The following is an 18,761-nucleotide window of genomic DNA, read 5'->3' as shown; positions in this document are numbered from 1 at the left end:
AGGTGATGGGGGTGTAAAACAGGCTCTTTAATATTGTAAGCTGGTGGTCACTGTAAGTGGAGAAAATGTATAACATTTAGGATTTTGTCTGCAGTGGTTTTTAAATGGTTTGTCTCTTCTCAGAGAATTCCTAAACTGAAGTCAAGGGCTAATCATTCCAAGCTGAGTGATACTGAGGAAAGAAACGATATAATCATTGCAGGCAGTTAGTGAAATTGTAACCTCTGTGGTTTAAGTCAGATCATTTCAACAGCAGAATACCAGTGATATTTTTCATCTTTCATGGTACTATTGGTGTAGTGGGAACTTCTGTTCTGGCCCAGAATCAAACTAAACCTCTGGCTTGGAGTAGCTTCAAGTAAACTGCACGATTTAAGGTAGTCACTCACAGGTTTCACCAGGGCTGATCGACATGTTGTTTCAATCATTGCTCCAGTTTTGTCACATTTTCCCCTCTTTGTGGCCGGAATTTTCTGTTCCTCATTCCATTCCGCTCTGGAGATCAGCTTTCCGTTAATGGGGCCTATTCAGGCAGCCCTGCGTGGTACAAGGCCCTATTAAATGGTGCGGGTCTGATGACATCATCGATGATGCATTTTCAGCTGGGATATTTAAAGGAGCCATGGCCACATTGCATTTGAAGGTTCATCTAGGAGTGTGCCGGCATGTTTGCAAGAGTTTGGAGCACTCCAATGCTGCAGTACACAAAGGCAGAAGGCTGCACCAAGGTTCTCCGATGCCCCCCTCCATATGCTTTTGGAGGGAGTGAGAGCAAGCAGGGCGGTGCTCTTCCCTTCGGATCGGCGGAAGAGACCTCCCCAGGAGACCAAAGGAACCTGGCTCCAAATAGCAGAGGAGGGCAACAGCGGGATGTGGTCAGGATGACCTGAGTGCAGTGCAGGACACGCTTCAATTATCTCATTAGATCAGGAAAGGTGAGTGCAAAGCCATACTCAACTTCATCCTGCTACGCCTCTCATCACATCCCCATCACTCTTCGCAAGCCTGCTCCTGCACATGATTACTCACACCAACATACCTTGCACATCCACCCATCCCTCTCTCTATCTATATTATCATATCCCCATCTGACTAACCACCCCTCACACTTGCCCTCATCCTAACTCAATCATACCAACTAACACACAAGGCCATTGGGCATTGGCACGACACTCCCTCATAGTCACCCTCTAAAGACGTTACCCATCCATTCCTTACACTCATTCCAACACTCTCACTCAAACCTCTATTCTTTGCCTCCTTGCAGAAAAGACTCCACAATAAGAGGGAGAGGGAGAGAATCGGAGGTTGCCCTCCATCATTGGCCACCTTAACTGCAGCAGAGGAGGTAGCCCTGGAAGTTTCAGGAGGCACAGAGCAGCTGGAGGTGGGAGATGGAGAGAGAGGGGGTAATCTCAGCAACCTGGTGACAGAATTACATCTCGTGCAACCATATAGCATACAGTAGCCACTCATATGGGGACTGATGTCAGCAGCCACTGAATGTTCATCATGCGTATAATGGTATCTTTACCCATTCTTGGCGTGACATTTTAAAATCACCTCTTCACTATCCCACAGGTCTATCAAGAGTACACCCCGCACCCCCCGCCCAGAGGAAAGATGAAGATGTCTCCTCAGAGTATCTCCAACCTCTGAGGACGCACCGTCAGAGATAAGCGCACCCATCATCAACACAGATTCGCACACCTCGGTGGGTCCCACGCGAGATAGAGTAGTGTTGTCACGTGGTGTCTCACAAGTCACAAGTGAACAAGAGGAGATGGTGGAGACAGGGTCAGCAGTGGAGACTCCTTGCTAGAGGATGCAGGGTGCTCCCAGCTCTGCTCAGCTGCATGCAGACGCTGAGCCTCGGGGACCATCCAGAAAGAGGGTGATCCTGAAGATGCAGCAAGAAGTGCAGGAAGCTTTGACAGTTTTTGAGACCGCCATGTCTGCAAATGTTCAGAGAATGGAGAAGTCCATCTCCAACATGAGCACCACTGTTTCACAGGCGATGGCAACTGTAGGGTCTTCCATGGAAAGGATGGCCACCTGCACGGAACAACTAATAGCCCACTCACAGGAGCACATGGAATCTATGGGGAATAGACGGCAGACACTCATAGACACTCCTCCAATGTACACTTGGGTCCTCATGGCCCCACTGCTGTGCAACAAGGTGCTCTCCAGCTCCTTGCTAGCAGGGAAGTGTGGGTGACCCAGGAGAGGGATGATGGCGAGAGAGGAAATAGGAGTGGGGGCTCCTCTCAAAGTGCTCACATTTCTCCACCGTTACCTCCCGCTCAGCCAGACCCTCAGGAGACTTTGGTGGGGCCATCATGGGCTTCAAGACCCAGAGGACGTCAGCCAAAAATGTCTATGCAATCACAGCAGGGAAGTGAGTGGGGCTGCCTCCTCTGCTACTGAAGCCACAGGGATAGCACCTCATAGAAGTACGTGAAAGAGAAAGATGAAACACAAGTAGATTCACTGTTTGTGTCAAGTTTCCGTTAATGTGATGTCACAAATAAAGATTCTTATTTTCACCATTTTCTGGTCATGGCCAATTCTGCCTGCAACTTTGGAAGTGGCTTAGTGAGTTGGAGTGAATGGTGAGACATAACTTTACCGAGAGCAATGGTGGTCAGTGTGAAAGGAATAGCCTGGTCATTGTAGGGAATGCATTATGGTGTTGCTATGACAGGGGTCGGGAGCAGTCGTTGATGCCCTGCACCCATGGGAAGCCGCTCAGTAACACTGGCTTTGTCAGTGGCAAAGTTGATATAATTGGCTGACATGTCAAACTGGTGACCTATGTGGGTGGCCGACTGTGAGATTCTACAAATGTCTGCTGCAGATCCCTGGAAGGAGCCTGAGACAAAGAAGTTGAGGGCGCTGGTGACTTTGACAGCCACTGGTAAGGCGTGGCCACTCACTCCATTGGGCTGCGGATCTTTCCTCCAGCAATTTGCAAATGTCTGAGCCTCAGCCTCCTTTGGCACTGCTGCTCAGTCATGTTGAGGAAGCTCATCCTCTGCCTTTACCCCCTGGGGTGGGGGTATCGCCTCCGGTGCATTGCAGCCCTGCACAGATGCCCTCCGTCCTGTGGAGCATCAGGTAGGTGAAGAGAAGGTTGGTGGTGGTGTTGTTGGTGGTGCTGCTGGTGTTGGGCCTCATCAAGGTCCAATTCTGAGCATCAAGGTGAGACAGTATAAAGAGCACCCATGCTGATGTAATGGATGGCAGGTCAGGTAGAGATGACAGAAACAATCTGTCATTGGTGTGAGAGGTTGTATCAATGAGGCGACAGTGGATCCTGACTTTGCTGAAAAGACTTGCAACCACTAGAAAGTTAAATCTGTGCTGACAAGGCACTTAGCAACAGCATCTGCCTTAGGAAAGTGACCAGGGGTCAGGTGGGAGTTTTTATTGTACTTTCCATGCTGTGCACTAATAAGCTGGATCAATGCCCACTGAGCTTCCGCCTCAGGTTCCCAGACATGGTTCCTTAGCTGCCTAACTCCCGTGGTCATCCAGGGAAATTTGAAAGGTAGGGTTAAAAAGACACTTAGGGGTCTGACAAGTATCTAATAATCATCCGAATTAGCTCGGCCGCCTCTGCTGTTCAGGTTGCTGCTGCGCTGGCAAACGCTCTCGAGGGAAAGGCGCATGGGGGTGGGATCCAGACCCCCTCGCAGTTATTTCAAATTTCTCTCCTGACCCCCTCCACTCCAATCCAACCCGCACGGATGGCAGATAATTCCAGCCTTTGTCTCCTTTAAGACACCAATAGTGGGAGAGCAATCTGCTCCTAAATCTCTGCTGAAACCAAACATCATTACATAGGCATTATGACACAGAAAGAGGCTATTTGGTCCAATCAATCATTGTTGATAATCTGCAAGGCAAAATGTAGCAATACTTTCATCAATTCAACTAAAATGATAGATATATTTTTCTGAAGATTAATTTGAAGTATAACTTGTCAGTTGTGCTTAACATATAAAATACACTGAGTTCCCGTAACCTGCTGGCTTCTGGTCCTCCTACCTTCCCACTTCTTTAGATTAGGTTTCGATGTATCCTTCCACTGAATTCCTGCCTGGAATGGGATCTTGTCATTGTACAGTACTTTGGCATGTGTGTTGCTTTCAGCGTAACCCTGCAGTAAGTGGGAGTGCTGCAGTTGTGTCCTGTAATTAATTTGCTTCTCTGGAATTTGCAAGGTGAACTGGATAATGGCAAAATAGTTTGAAGCTGTTAAATGATCAATTAAGGAACTGGCAACATCTGCATTTAAAAAGTGCGTCATCATTTTGTAACCAGTTCAAAAAAAAACAAAGTCTTTGATTTTCACTCCCACCCCCAACAGTAAGTTGCATTGGTCTTCACAAACTCACACAGATGTGAAAACGTTCTTGGACTCTCAGATTCCGGACAATGTTTTTCTCTGAAAAAATCCTCTTGCACCAACCCTTGCATTAATTATGTATTTTATTAAATTCCTCTCCTAATCCTCCATTCTGTTTTTCTTCACTCTATGTTGAGGGGGAGATGCAATATCAGGCTTAATGAAATTGAACCGTGAACATTTACTGCACAGAAGGCCACTCCGCCCACTGTGTCTGTGCTGACTCTTTGCTAGAACAATGCAAAATGAACAACTCCCCTTCCCTTCGACCACCACCCATGCACCTCCCCCCCCCCTACACACACACACACTTAGCCTTGTAGTTCCTCTGCTTCAAATTTTTCCTTAAAAAATGCAATTTTTTTTTTTTATTTTTCGTTGCCAATCTTTCCAATTCTTTGTCAAATCACAAACGCCAGAGGTCACCTTGCACACATCAAGGATCACTCTGCGCCAATGCTCTTAGCCAAAAGGCCGAGAGCCACTGCACCGTTCCTGGAAGTACTGCAATACCAGGTTCGTGCCATGGAGGTGGATGGGTCAAGCCACCCCACCCACCTCAAAATGCAATGGTCTCTGATTTAGCCACTCCCTGTGCCAAAACATTCCTTGCTGCAAAAACCCTTCATGTGAAGAAACTTCTAACCTCTCTTCTCATTCGTAGTGTCAATTTTAAATTGATGGCTCCCCTTTCCTTATTCATCCTATCAAAGTGCTTCATTTTAAATACCCCTATTGAATCTTCTCTTAACCTTTTCTGTTCCAGTGTGAATAGTTCCAGTATCTCCAGCCTCTATAGTTTCCCATCTCTGGTCATCATCATAGGCAGTCCCTCGAAATCGAGGAATCATACTGGTGAATCTATGCTGTGTGCTCTTTAATATCTTTTCTATAAGTGGCACCCAAAGCTGTACACAATACCCAAACTATGGCCTAACTGATGTTTGGTACAAATGTTTTATTATTATTATTGAAGTCTATTCCTCTATTTATAAACCCAAAAAGTTTTTGGCCTTCTTTTGTGGCTTTACCAACCTTTACATTTCATGATTTCATATTAACTCCATCAGTTAGCTTGTCACTTTGCTACTGCTAATGTATCCTACCATGTGCTCTGACTGAAAATTCATGAAACATTTCAAGGGCTGGATTCTTGTCAGGTTAGTGGTGGGACTGAACTTCCACCCACCATTGTGACTGAACAATTGAACAATTGTGCTGTAACCCTGACCCGACTTCCGGGGGCTGGGGGGGTGGGGGGGTGGCGAGTTGACACTTGTATGGCACGCTATGAGACTCCCAGCAGGATTCCAAAGAGAAACATTCTGGCTCCGCTGCAGTGGGCTCATTACTGCGTCACCCGAAATGGCAAAATCATTTGATGGGGTACAGCCTCAAAGGTGCAGCAGGGCTTAATGGGAGGGAAAGGGCCCTCTCCATCTGACAGGGATGATCTCTCCTGACAGCTCTGGTGTCAGCAATAACAACAGTGGAAGACAGGGACATTTGTCGGTTTGCCAGGGTCTGCCTCTGTCAAAGTATATATGCGTGAGGCAAGACCATGGAGGTAGGCCTCCGTACCTGAGCTTGCCGCTATCCTGCCCGGTTTCAGGCGTGATAACGCAAGAAAATCCATATGTCTGGTTGTCACAGCAACAGGATTGAGAAGTGAGCTGCTAATGTGTCACCTTGTAAAAAAATCCAACGACAGGTTTGTAAACACAGAGGGAAAGATAGTGCTGATGTACTATTTCATTTTATCAGTCACACTCCAGTTGGGAGGCCTGTTGAAGCAATAGCTCAAACTAAGAAAAATCAAACGGGGGAAATGTTCAAAGGGACACAGATGAGACTGCTGCAGTCCAACAATTGTCCGAAGGCCATTATGGTGGAAAACCTGTCTTAGCCTGTTCCTGGCTGTTCCAGAGACCGAGATGGCCCACCAATTCCTCAAGGTGTCCCCTTAACCACTGTGCTAGTTTTTTTTTAACATCACATGATGTGAGTTATTATATTAGAAATTAAATTATTCCATACGAATTGAAATTCTTTGATTATATTTCTACATAACAAATATTAACTGAGTTCCATTTTAAATAAAACGATCAATAAAAAGAAACATCCTTCCCAATTAACTGTGAACAATGTCTCAACAACAACAACTTGCATTTATATAGCACCGTTAACATAGTAAAACGTCCCAAGGCACTTCACAGGAATGTCATCAAACAAAATTTGACACCGAGCCACATTAAGGGGATATAGGGCAGGTGAGGTAGGTTTTACAACAACAAAAACAACTTGTATTTATATAGTCTCATCCACTATTATAGAAGACTTTGAGCTTAGCTCATAGCATTCGAAGGCTGTTGCTCCTGTTTTCAGAATCAGCTGAAGGCATGTTTAAAATTACTAGCTAACTTGCTTTCTGCCATCTGGACAACCATTTTTTTTATTTCATGGTCCCTCCAAAATGTTGCTGAATTTTTGGTTGGAAAAGATTTATGTCAAACTATTATGAATGGACTTACCTCCATGAAGTAGTTGGTTAAGCTGAGGCTGGAATCATTCTTAAACAGCTGAGTGATGAAAATCTTTTTCCTGTTATTTATCTCATCCCAGTGTTTCCCGTAGTTGATCTCGAGCTGTGTGTTTGTCCGTGACTCATTTTCCTCATGCTGGAGATGGAGCTGTCAGAATGTACAGATATTCATTAATTCAGTACAATACATCTAAATTACATAGAATATACAGCACAGCCATTCGGCCCAACCAATCCATGCCGTCGTTTATGCTCCACTCGAGCTTCCTCCCATCCGTCCTCATCTAAATCTATCAGCATAACCTCTATTCCCTTCTCCCTCATATGTTTATCTAGCCTCCCCTTAAATGCATCTATACTTTTCGCCTCAACCACTCCCTGTGGGTAGCGAGTTCCACATTGTAATCACTCTGAGTAAAGAAGTTTCTTCTGAATTCCCTATTAGATTTCTTGGTGACTATCTTGTACTGATGGCCTCTAGTTTTGCTCTTCTCCACAAGTGGAAACATTCTATCAAAATCTTTCATAATGTTAAATACTCTATCATGTCACCCTCTCAGGCTTCTTTTTTTCCAAGAGAAAAGAGACCGACTCTCTTCATCCTTCATTATATATTATAGTGATTTAGAGCAGTGCAAATACTGTTCTTGTCTCCCTCTGGTTGAACACTTAACTACACTTGACCCTGACCCTGGCATTTCCCAATTGCAGGTGAGTTTGACTTTCCATTGTAGGACTGCATTCACTGACATTAGGCAGCAGAATAATTTCCTGTCCAAAATATCCAGGGGCCAAAATTGTCCCTTTCCATAAGGCCCGTGGCTGCCCGAGAGCAGTGGCCACAGGCTGTTGTGTGGACTGGCTGGTGAGTTGCCGCGAAGGGGCTGCCATTTTGTATATTGCCCTCCTTTAGTTTTGCAGTGGTGTAGGGTACCGTCCCGCCCGTTTTACCTCTGCGTCGTGCACGTGCCGACCCCTTACCGACCGGCGGAGACCCCCCTTTCGGAAAGTGCCCCATGCGGAATTGCCCCACGGCCGGTGGGTGCCAATGACAGGTTTTTTCTGTCGGTACCCTTTGTGTGGCTGGGCGGCGTGGCTGCCCCGAAAGGGGAGGTCGTGCTGCCGGCGACTCCATTTTATTTTTTTATTGTCGGCCGACTGTCAGATCGGGCCGACAATTATGCCCCCCGGCTTTGGCCAGGCCGCCAACAGGGTGCCAAGCCACTGGCCCGGCCGAAACCCTCCCTGGTGGCCCAGTGTTTGCCACCAAAGTGACTGCAGAGTTTGCAGCGTCCCTCTCCGCCACTCCGACCCACCCCCACTTCCGCCCGACCCGACACCAACACCACTCCGACCGGAAGCTTAAGCCAAAGAGCTGGAAATCTCCGCAATGTCCACCCCATGCATTTGGGTGCACAGAGCACCTAAAAACGGTAGGTGCTCCCTGCTTTGGGCGGAGGGCAATTTCGACCGCTTATAGTTTTAATAACAGATTGAAGTTTGTATCCAACCTGTGTCACTTTGATGTAATTTCACTGTTGGCAGCCTGCCTCTCTCCCTATAAGGTTACCACCATCAGGAATATAAAACCTCTTTCGTTCACCTCACGCTACATTTTTCATTTTCACTTGTCTGCTTAGCTATCCTTTAGGAGCATAAATTCTGCATTTCTAGTGCAGTGCTGCTGCTGGAGATAGCCCTGCCTGTAATATAAATGAGACAATGCTGGTGCTTCAAGTAACACAGCGATCCCACTCATTGGTGCTCTGAAATCTGTCCCACCACATAAACAATATGACGGATTTCAAGAGGACTGTTAAAGGCGAATGGAGAAAGAGCGAGGCAGAACAGTTTAGGAGAGAGTTCCAGATCGCAGGACAGAGGCAGAAAGCTTTGGCACCAATGGAATGATGGGAGGGGGATGTAAAAAGGACCAGAATTAGAGGACCGAAGGGTGTGGGAGGGGATATCAGGCTGAAGGAGGTAGGTTGGGGTGAGGCCACGGAAGGATTTGAAGATGAGAACAATTATTTAAATTCAACGTACTTGGGTGGCAGACAGCGGCATAGGTCGGTGAGGTTGAAGGCGATGGGTGGATCACACAGAGCGAGATTTGGCCAGCAGAGCTTTGAACAAATTGGTGTTTGTAGAGAGAGGCAAAAAGGGAGTTGCAGGAAGCCTAGAAATGAGGAAAGTGTGATGAGGGTTTCCACGGTAGAGATGAGGTTGTGGCAGAAGTAGGTGGTACTGAAGTTGAGGCAGCAAGTAGTGATGCACAGGATATCGGGTTTGAAGATCAGTTCTGAGTCAAACTGGACACTGAAGTTTTGCGTGACCTGGTTCTACCTATGTAAGCAGCTGGAGGGAGGGATGGAGTAGTGTAAAGGAACGAGAGTTTATAGTTAGGGCCAAAAATGATGGCTTCACTCCTCCTGATGCTCATGTGGGACAGTATGTAAATGAAGAAGAGGAGGCGAGGCAAAGAATTACAAAAAGAATGTGCAGAAGTGGGAAGAGAAGTCATTGCTGGAGTTATGCTACCCATATTGGGCCATATAGGAGCGGTAAGCCTGTATGGTCAGTCCCACAGAGCTGGACAATGGAGAAGAGATGCTGGAGAGAAATGGCATGGTCAACCACATCAAATGCTGAGAAAGTTGGAGGAGAACATATCATGTTTGCAGACACAGAAGTGGAGAATGGTGACTCTGCCCAGGACTGTGAGCAGGGCAGAAAGTTGGACTGCAGGGATTCGAAGAGGGATATTGTGAGTGAGGTAGGCACAGAACCCGATGGTTAGCAGCACGTTCAAGAAGAGGAAAGGGTGATTAGAGATGAAGCAGTATTTGAGGACGGCAGAGTGAGATTTAAAAAAAAAATTTATGAGGCAAGGGGAAGGGGTCGCTGACGGCAAGTTTGAAAAAAGTGTTCATGTGGGCCCTGTCTGGGCTTCGAGGCCGAGAGTGTGGTCTAGACTACTGAAGAAAAGGCAAGTTTTTTTTAAGGGGGCCACCAGCGGCATTCGACAATTCTTTCTGGAGAATCCCTGTGTCATGTATGTACGTTTGGGATCACTAGCCACAAGATGGCATCACTGTTGAAGGCCATTGGGTGTGCAGCCCAAGTATAAAAGGCCAGCCATTTTGTATATTAGTCATTTTGGGCCTTAATAAAGCAGAGCCAAGGTTATACCTCTTGGAGTTAAACAGTACTCAGTCTAACAGTTATTGCATACATAACACCCTGATACCTCACAAATTAGCCAACACCATGCTGTAATTTGCAATTTCTTTGCGCCTAAATGTGCCTGCAACTGGTAGGAACATTAACCACCGACCTAAGAGGACAAAAACAGCAACTAATCTATATGGAGTACAGCACTTCCTACACCGTAAATCATGTCACAGTTTTAAAACCAATGTAGCTTCTCTGCTGGCGGCACAAAGTTAGAACACAGCAGAGCCACAAATCTGCGGATTGCATCGCGGTAATTAAACCTACCAGTGCTCTTCAGCACTGGAATTGGTGGGGTTAATGGGAGAGCACCTTATTAGCATGGGGTATCTCTTCCTCGCTACAAGTTATAGGCCGATTTGCTCATTAATAACAACATGTGCCATTCAGACACCATTATTTTTCCAGTAAATTCTGGCCCAATACAATAATGAAAACTTGACCTGATCTCAATATGTAGCAGGAAGCACCCAATCGATTTTTGAACTCATTAAGCCTCCAATGCCAACTGATTGTTTGCTCCACTTGTTGAGAACAAAGCGCGAGGTGTTTTTCTACCCTCTCCACACGGCCAATTATCTGGCAGAACCGATTGCCTGCCCCTTCAAATCAGTGGAATGAAAATCAAACTGGTTCTATCACAGGTGGGCGATCAGCTCTTCCAGATAATTGGTCATGTGATGAAGATGAAAACTTACCCCAGTACTTCTCTGAATGCAATTGCACTACTAGGGTTTATATAACATCGTAACATTGTGATCAGACCAGACTGAGGAGAATACCTTATGATTATAGGATGTAATCTGAGTGCAGTGAAATTCATGTTGCACTTGGAGTTTATAAGTTTCCAAAGGACTCGCCTCTCTCTTAATTTTCTGAGCCATGTTACACTCGTGCCGAAGATTCAGAGCATCACCTTGTTAAAAAGGAAAGAAAATAAGCAATATCTATGTTACTAAAAATGTAAAAAATAGTCTTCCTGGCTGCCTAGATTGGTTGAGTTTCATTTGAAAACAAACCTAGGTTTCACTGATTTGGGTATAGAAAAAAGAAAGACTTGCACTTATATAGCACCGGACATCGCTAAGTGCTTTACCACCAATGCAGTACATTTTGAAGTGTAGTCACCGTTGTCATGTAGGAAATGCGGCAACCAATTTGCACATAGCAAGGTCCCACTAACAGCAATGTTATAGATAATCTGTTTTTAGTGATGTTGATTGAGGGATAAATATTGGCCAGGACACCAGCTATAACTCCCCTGCTCTTCTTCAAAATAGTACCATAGGAATTTTGCGTTGACCTGAAAGAACAGACGGGACCTCGGTTTAACGTCTCATCTGAAAGACGGCACCTCCAACAGTATAGCACTCCCTCAGCACTGCATTGGAGTGTCAGCCTCGATTTATGTGCTCAAGTCTCTGGAGTGGGACTTGAACCCACAACCTTCTGACTCAGAGGCGAGAGACTGAGCCACAGCTGGCACATATTACCAACCTTCTATTGGAAGGCTGTACATTGATACCAACTACAGAAATGTAGGCCGCAAATATCCTTGGATTGCAATACCTGATTGAAATCTGTGGAATATATTGTATTTCATTTCCGTTAACATTTCATCTCAAAGTGACTCTTCATGGTCAGAATGGTTCAGTCTGTAGGCATGTCCTCAGATCAAAGTGAAACTTTAAAAAAAATTGTAAAATGCCCTACAAAAATCTGACTGTTCTTCTGCTATGAATATCAATTATTCTGCACCAACATTTTATCATTTGTTTTAAAGTGGAATTCTGGCTTGAAAGGAATTTGGGATTTCAATCAGAGGTCATTTTAATGTTGTCCATTGTGCACATTTACCACAATACAATGCACAGAATTACTAAAAATGGAAAAATTTTAACTTGTGCTGCTGCCAGGGTCAACCTTTGCAGGTGCCGCAAGTATAAATGAGCACAGATGATGTAACATATCCCCAGTGCTTCAGCTCTTTGCTTGTGACTTGCTGAGGGGACTAGAGCTGGAATGAGAGACACCGGCTGCCTGCTGTACACTGGCCGAGTTTCCAGCATGGGTGGAAGAGGTACTGGGCACAGGGATGGGAAGCAAAGGGTGGGGCCAGGGTTGCTGCGGAGGACATCTGGGAGGAGTGGCCGCAAAAATATTTTTATTTTGGAAATGTGGCCTCCCATTCCAAATCATCTTCTTCTTAGACGGTCCCTCAAATCGAGGATGACTTTTTTCCATGCCATAAAGGGATGAGTTCAATGAGTTCACAGGTGTTTCAATGAAGGTCCTAATATTCTGAACTACATGTTGAAGGGTGGAAGATGCCTGTGCGTGGATTTTTTTACTGTGTGGTGACCGTTGCACACCAACCACCACACGGGCTTGACAGAGCTAGGTCTTGGGTCCAGTAGCAGGGGTTAACCAGGACAACTGGAGGCCTACTCTGCTGCACAAACCTAGTGCGCACACATATCGCAGTGTGGGCTGGCCCATGCTGCCCCTGGGCCCACGCCTCTTCTGGGCCCTGATCACATCACTCTGCAATCTTTCGCTGCTCCTTCGCCCCGACCTCGCTGCTCCTGCTGTACCTGGCTACGCTCCAATCATCATCCCAAATAACCACTGTGTGGCTGGCACGTTGCTCAGATGCTTCAGCTACATTCTGGGGCGACCAGCTAAGTGAAATGAAAGTCAGGAGTGTCCTGATCACCCTAATGCGCGTCTTGTGCGCAGACTTCCAGTTCCCTTTATTCTCGCCACATGCATTGGACATGTTGTAGGCCTCAAGCCTCTGTGCCCAGTAATTGGTTAAGATTTGGGTATTTTCAGGCCATTTACATTACATATTGCATCATTAGGTGCATAAACTTTGGTTTAAAGTAGTATTTTGTAATGTTCTACCATGAACACCAAAGGCAAATGCCCCGTGGTTCAGTGAGTAGATGCACTGGCCACAGTGGTTCTTGGCCACAGAGACGAGGAAGGTCCCAAGTGGATTTCTTCTGAGCCTGGCCAGCAGATGGTGTGTTATAAAAGGAAAAGTAAGCCAGAGATGAAGCTAATTCCTCATTGCTATTCAGTGACCTCTGTATGAATATTGGGTGAACGCAATTCAGGATCAGCTGCAATACCTCCCCCTCCTCCCACTAAAATCAGTCCAATGACCAACACACACTGCCTGGATTTAGTAGCTGGAGCGTGTAGAAGCATTTCTTACCATGACTCAGCTTTCAGAAGAGTCGAGCAGGAAATATGGAAAAACAGATGGCGGAGGAGAAAAATGTTAAAACAGCCAAAGACTGGACTGTTGTGAGTGTTGATAAAACATCTGCTTTAAATTAGTATCTGTTTTAAGAGAAAATAAACTAACAACAGCAGGAACTTGAGCTGTTGGTTTTATTCTCCACTGGGATTCACGGTAAGGACAAAGTTAGGTTTGGTCTATCACAAAAATCAGGATCCTATTGTTACACCCCCTTCACCTTGTGCCAGCAACATCCAAGGATCATAATTTAAACATGGCATTAGTAATCTCCAACCCCGACAGATACCCTCTTTGCACCAATGTTAATGGGTTAGACATTTCTAGTCACTGGTGGGGTTGAGGTGAAATTGCCATGAAGTGGCTCGCCACATTCGGGTTTCTCGTTGGAAGAGGTGGTAGAGAAATTGGATAGGATACAAATAGATAAACAGGAGGTATTTAAATGGTTGGCAGCATTCAAGGTAGAAAAGTCATGCAGTCTGGATGGGATGCATCTGAGGTTCCTGAGGGAGGTAAGGGTGGAAATTATGAGGCGCAGGGCACAATCTTCCAATCCTCCTTGACGTGGTGCTGGAGGACTGGGGGTTACAAATGTTAAAACCCTGGTCAAAAAAACAGAGAAGGATAAACCCAGCAAATATAGGCCAGTCAGCATGAGGACGGTGGTGAGAAACGTTTAGAGACAATGGGGCCAAGTTTCGGCCTGAGTTGCTCCTGTTTTTTTGCAGCAACTGGTGTAGAACGGAGTATCTTAGAAATTTGAATTCTCGGCATTTAGTTTGCTCCAGTTCTAGTCAGTTTGAACAGTTTCACTTTGGAACAGAATTTTTTTTTCAAAAGGGGGCGTGTCCGGCCACTTACGCCTGTTTTTAAAGTTTAGGCAGTGAAAACTTACTCCAAACTAACTTAGAATGGAGTAAGTGAAGATTTTTGTACGTTCGAAAAAACCTTGTCTACACTTTAGAAAATCAGACGTAGGTTACAAATCAGGCGTAGGGAATGGGGGGGGGGGGGTTAAAAGGAAGTTTACAAACATTAAACACTTCAGTTTTACAAATAAAGAGCCATCATCAATAATAAATGAGAAATACATCAATAAATCAACCAATAAATCAATCAAAAAAAATTAATAAAAAATAAAACATTTTTAAAAAAATCAATAAATAAAACATTTTCTACTTACCGACTGCAGCACCGGGAGTCCTCCAACAGCATGCTGGGATGCCCCCCCCCCCACCGGTGTGTCTCTGTCAGTGTCTCTATCTCTCTGTCTGTCTGTGTGTGTCTCTCACTCTCTGTCTGTCAGTGTCTGTGTTTCTGACAGCGAGGGGAGGGGGAGAAGGGGGGTCGGGGGGAGGAGAAGGGGAGTGGGGGGGAGGGTGAGGAAGGAGGAGGGAGGTAGAGGGGGGTTGGGTGGGGGTAGATGGGGTTGGGGTGGGGGGGGGGTGGAAGGAGGAGGGGGGTGGGGGTGGGGGAGGAGGGGGGGAGGAGGAGAGGAGGGGAGAGGGGGAGGAGGAGAGGAGGGGAGAGGGGGAGAAGGGGGGATGAGGGGAGAGGGGGAGAAGGGGGGGGAAGAGGGAGGGAGGGAAGGAGAGAGGAGGGAGGGAGGGAAGGAGAGAGGAGGGAGGGAGGGAAGGAGAGAGGAGGGAGGGAGGGAAGGAGAGAGGAGGGAGGGAGGGAAGGAGAGAGGAGGGAGGGAGGGAAGGAGAGAGGAGGGAGGGAGGGAAGGAGAGAGGAGGGAGGGAGGGAAGGAGAGAGGAGGGAGGGAGGGAAGGAGAGAGGAGGGAGGGAGGGAAGGAGAGAGGAGGGAGGGAGGGAAGGAGAGAGGAGGGAGGGAGGGAAGGAGAGAGGAGGGAGGGAGGGAAGGAGAGGAGGGAGGGAGGGAAGGAGAGAGGAGGGAGGGAGGGAAGGAGAGAGGAGGGAGGGAGGGAAGGAGAGAGGAGGGAGGGAGGGAAGGAGAGAGGAGGGAGGGAGGGAGGGAGAGAGGAGGGAGGGAGGGAGGGAGAGAGGAGGGAGGGAGGAGGGAGGGGAGGGAAGGAGGGAGGGAGGGAAGGAGAGAGGAGGGAGGGAAGGAGAGAGGAGGGAGGGAAGGAGAGAGGAGGGAGGGAAGGAGAGAGGAGGGAGGGAAGGAGAGAGGAGGGAGGGAAGGAGAGAGGAGGGAGGGAAGGAGAGAGGAGGGAGGGAAGGAGAGAGGAGGGAGGGAAGGAGAGAGGAGGGAGGGAGGGAGGGAGGGAGGGAAGGAGAGGAGGGAGGGAAGGAGAGGAGAGAGGGAAGGAGAGGAGAGAGGGAAGGAGAGGAGAGAGGGAAGGAGAGGAGAGAGGGAAGGAGAGGAGAGAGGGAAGGAGAGGAGAGAGGGAAGGAGAGGAGAGAGGGAAGGAGAGGAGAGAGGGAAGGAGAGAGGAAGGAGGGAGGGAGGGAAGAAGAGAGAGGGGGGGGGAAGGGAGAGAAGGAGGCTGAACGGCCGGGCCCAAGACTTCGGGCTGGATTTACAGGTAGGTGGCGTCGGGTCTCGGGGGGGGGGAGGGGGCGGGTGTGGGGAGAGTCGCGGAGGTCGGGGGGGGGGGGGGGGGGGGGAGGAGCGGAGGTCGGGTCACCGGGGGGGGCGCGGGGGTCGGGTCGGGTCGGGTGGGAGGAGCCTTATCCACGCAGCCCCAGTGAGGCCATTCGGCCAGGGCTAGGGGCTGCATGCTTCGGGCCCCTCCCACAGTTTTGGGCGCCTGGAGCGCGCATGTGCACAGGTCCCGGCACTGTTTTCAGCGCAGGGACCTGGCTCCGCCCCCTACAGCTCGTGCTGCGCCGCGCCCAGCTCCAGAGGGCCTGCAGGGAGCTGGAGAATAGGTACGTTTTTTTTTAGGCGCACTTTCTGGCGCCAAAAACGGGCCTCTAGGTCCGGGCTGTGGCATTTTAGGCGCGGCCCGAAACTTGGGCCCAATAATCCAGGACAAAATAAATTGTCACTTGAAAAGATATGGGTTAATAAATGAAAGTCAGCATGGAATTGTTAATGACAAATCGTGTTTGACTAATTTGTGTTTTCCTTGGAACAGAGGAGGCTGAGGGGAGATTTAATTGAGGTGTATAAAATGATGAGGGGCCTCGATAGAGTGAATAGGAAGGATCTATTTTCCTTAGCTGAGGGGTCAATAACAAGGGGCATAGATTTAAAGTAGTTGGTAGGAGGATTAGAGGGGAGATGAGGAAACCTTTCTTCACCCAGAGGGTGGTGGGAGTCTGGAACTCACTGCCTGAAAGGGTGATAGAGGCAGAAACCCTCATCACATTTAAAAAGTACTTGGATGTGCACTTGAACCGTAACCTACAGGGCTATGGATCTAGTGCTGGAAGGTGGGATTAGGCTGGGTAGCTCTTTTTCGACCAGCACGGACACAGTGGGCCACATGATCTCCTTCTGTGTCGCAATTTTTCTAATGATTCTATGATTCCATGTGGTAAGCAGAACTGTACACAGTACTCTCACTGTGGTCTAACTAGTAATTTGTGTAGCACAATAAGCAATATAATTCCCCACTGTACCTGCCATTTGACGTTGCACACTCTACCATTTGCAGTTGTCATCTTACCAAAGAGCCCATATTTTCCTCGTAGTGTGGAGGACCAAGTAGTTCCTCTTTGCTGCAAAACGCCAATTATCTGGCATCCCATAATGCGCGGAAGATAGGTGTCGGCCTCTATTGTGTACTGCTTTTGTTTCTCATCAACCTTTTGCTCCAAACGAACTGTAGGAGAAAAGGACAGATAAAATGTTATTTTTGTTCCCATGAATGTCGAAAGGGCTATAACTTAGATTGGGGCCAAGTTATGCTAGGTCCCGGCCTAATATCAAAATTCTCACTGTCCTTGTTGGGGGGAGGGGTCATCACCCACCCCAAGTAAGTTCATTGAGGCTCAGAGAGAACTGGTGTAGAACCGGCAGCGGTACACCTTTTTTGTGAAGGCTGTTAATTTTTTTTTTGCATGGGGCCCAACGCACTCCCTTTCCCCCGCCCCCCCACTTCTCCCCTCACCTCCCCCGCCACCCCCCTCCTCACACCATGCCAAGCCTAGCACACTTCCGCTGTAGTATCAAGGGACCTCGTCCTCATTTGCAAATGTAGATGGGTTCAGTGGTGGAGGTCCACGGCTGGCATGTCCCAATGTTTATGCTGGGATACGCCTCTCAACTTCATGGATTTCTGTGTTCAACACGATTCAGCACATTATTGAAGGATGAAGACATGTTTTGGGATTAGTGAATGATTTAATCATGAGGTAGCCCCATGAAGTAACACATGGGCATACACATACATACATAAATGAGGCAAGGACGGCGATCGGTACTCGACACTGGGTGCTAGGATCAGCCACATAGCAGCAACCCTGGGATGGCTTCCCTCCCCATTCTCCTCCTGCCTCCTTCCTACCTCCCCACAGCAGTGACGGCTGAGATGAGGAACCTGGCAGTCAGCAGGATCAAACACCCTCCCCACCACCTTGGCACATAGAAACATAGAAAATAGGTGCAGGAGTAGGCCATTCGGCCCTTCTAGCCTGCACCGTCATTCAATGAGTTCATGGCTGAACATTCAACTTCAGTACCCCATTCCTGCTTTCTCGCCATACCCCTTGATCCCCCGAGTAGTAAGGACCTCATCTAACTCCTTTTTGAATAGCCTTCCAACATACAGCAGCAGCAGCAGCAGCACTTATCCCAAACATTCACCAATATTTGAAGAGAAACATTTTAATGTGAAGAAAAAGAAATAGAAATTCAGGGGGAAGAATAAAAAAGGGTAAATGTCTCTGAGACAACTTATAAACGATCAGAGGAGTGCACTGCACCGACATTGGTAAATAGCTTGAATGTCATTGCAAATTTGCAGATTTTTCTCAGCCATTTGCAACACAATGCAACTCTATTACAGGTTAACTAGGTGATTGATGGAAAGGGGGATAAAGGGAGAGGGAAACAAGTCTGGCACATGGAATGTCTACTGCTCATGTGGAGGATAAATACCAGCATGTACTGATTGGGCTGAAGGGCGTGTTTCCATGTTGTAATTACCCTGTAATTCAATCTAGTAATCAAGTGACGTATGACATACTGGCTTGGTCTGACAGCCGTTGATGAATGGCCAGACATAATTAATCTGGTAGAAGTTTATACAGTTCTGTGCTCCAGCTTCTGCAGAAATATGTATTTCAGCTTTGCGTGTTCCATGTGAGATATACAAATGACAGGCTACTGAGGGAGAGAGCAGACTGTAGAAGTGTTGCCGTGGAAACTCTAGAGTCAGCACAAG

At 47.4% G+C, this 18,761-nt stretch overlaps 1 protein-coding gene across 1 annotated transcript; it reads right to left on the bottom strand.

Moving 5' to 3' along the window:
- Positions 1-1,763: 1,763 nt before the first annotated feature.
- Positions 1,764-17,105, bottom strand: LOC139281622 (uncharacterized). Its single transcript, XM_070901767.1, has 5 exons — positions 17,043-17,105; positions 10,973-11,106; positions 6,946-7,104; positions 4,054-4,234; positions 1,764-1,900 (listed from the first exon to the last, which is right to left on the bottom strand). The coding sequence occupies exons 2-5, from the start codon at positions 11,072-11,074 to the stop codon at positions 1,764-1,766; spliced, it is 579 nt and encodes a 192-aa protein (XP_070757868.1). The 5' UTR covers positions 11,075-11,106; positions 17,043-17,105.
- Positions 17,106-18,761: the final 1,656 nt, after the last annotated feature.

The sequence above is a fragment of the Pristiophorus japonicus genome, chromosome 15, assembly GCF_044704955.1.
Source record: "Pristiophorus japonicus isolate sPriJap1 chromosome 15, sPriJap1.hap1, whole genome shotgun sequence".
NCBI lineage: Eukaryota > Metazoa > Chordata > Chondrichthyes > Pristiophoridae > Pristiophorus > Pristiophorus japonicus.
Note: the sequence above shows the minus strand (reverse complement) of the source record. Positions and strands in the feature narration are given on the sequence as shown.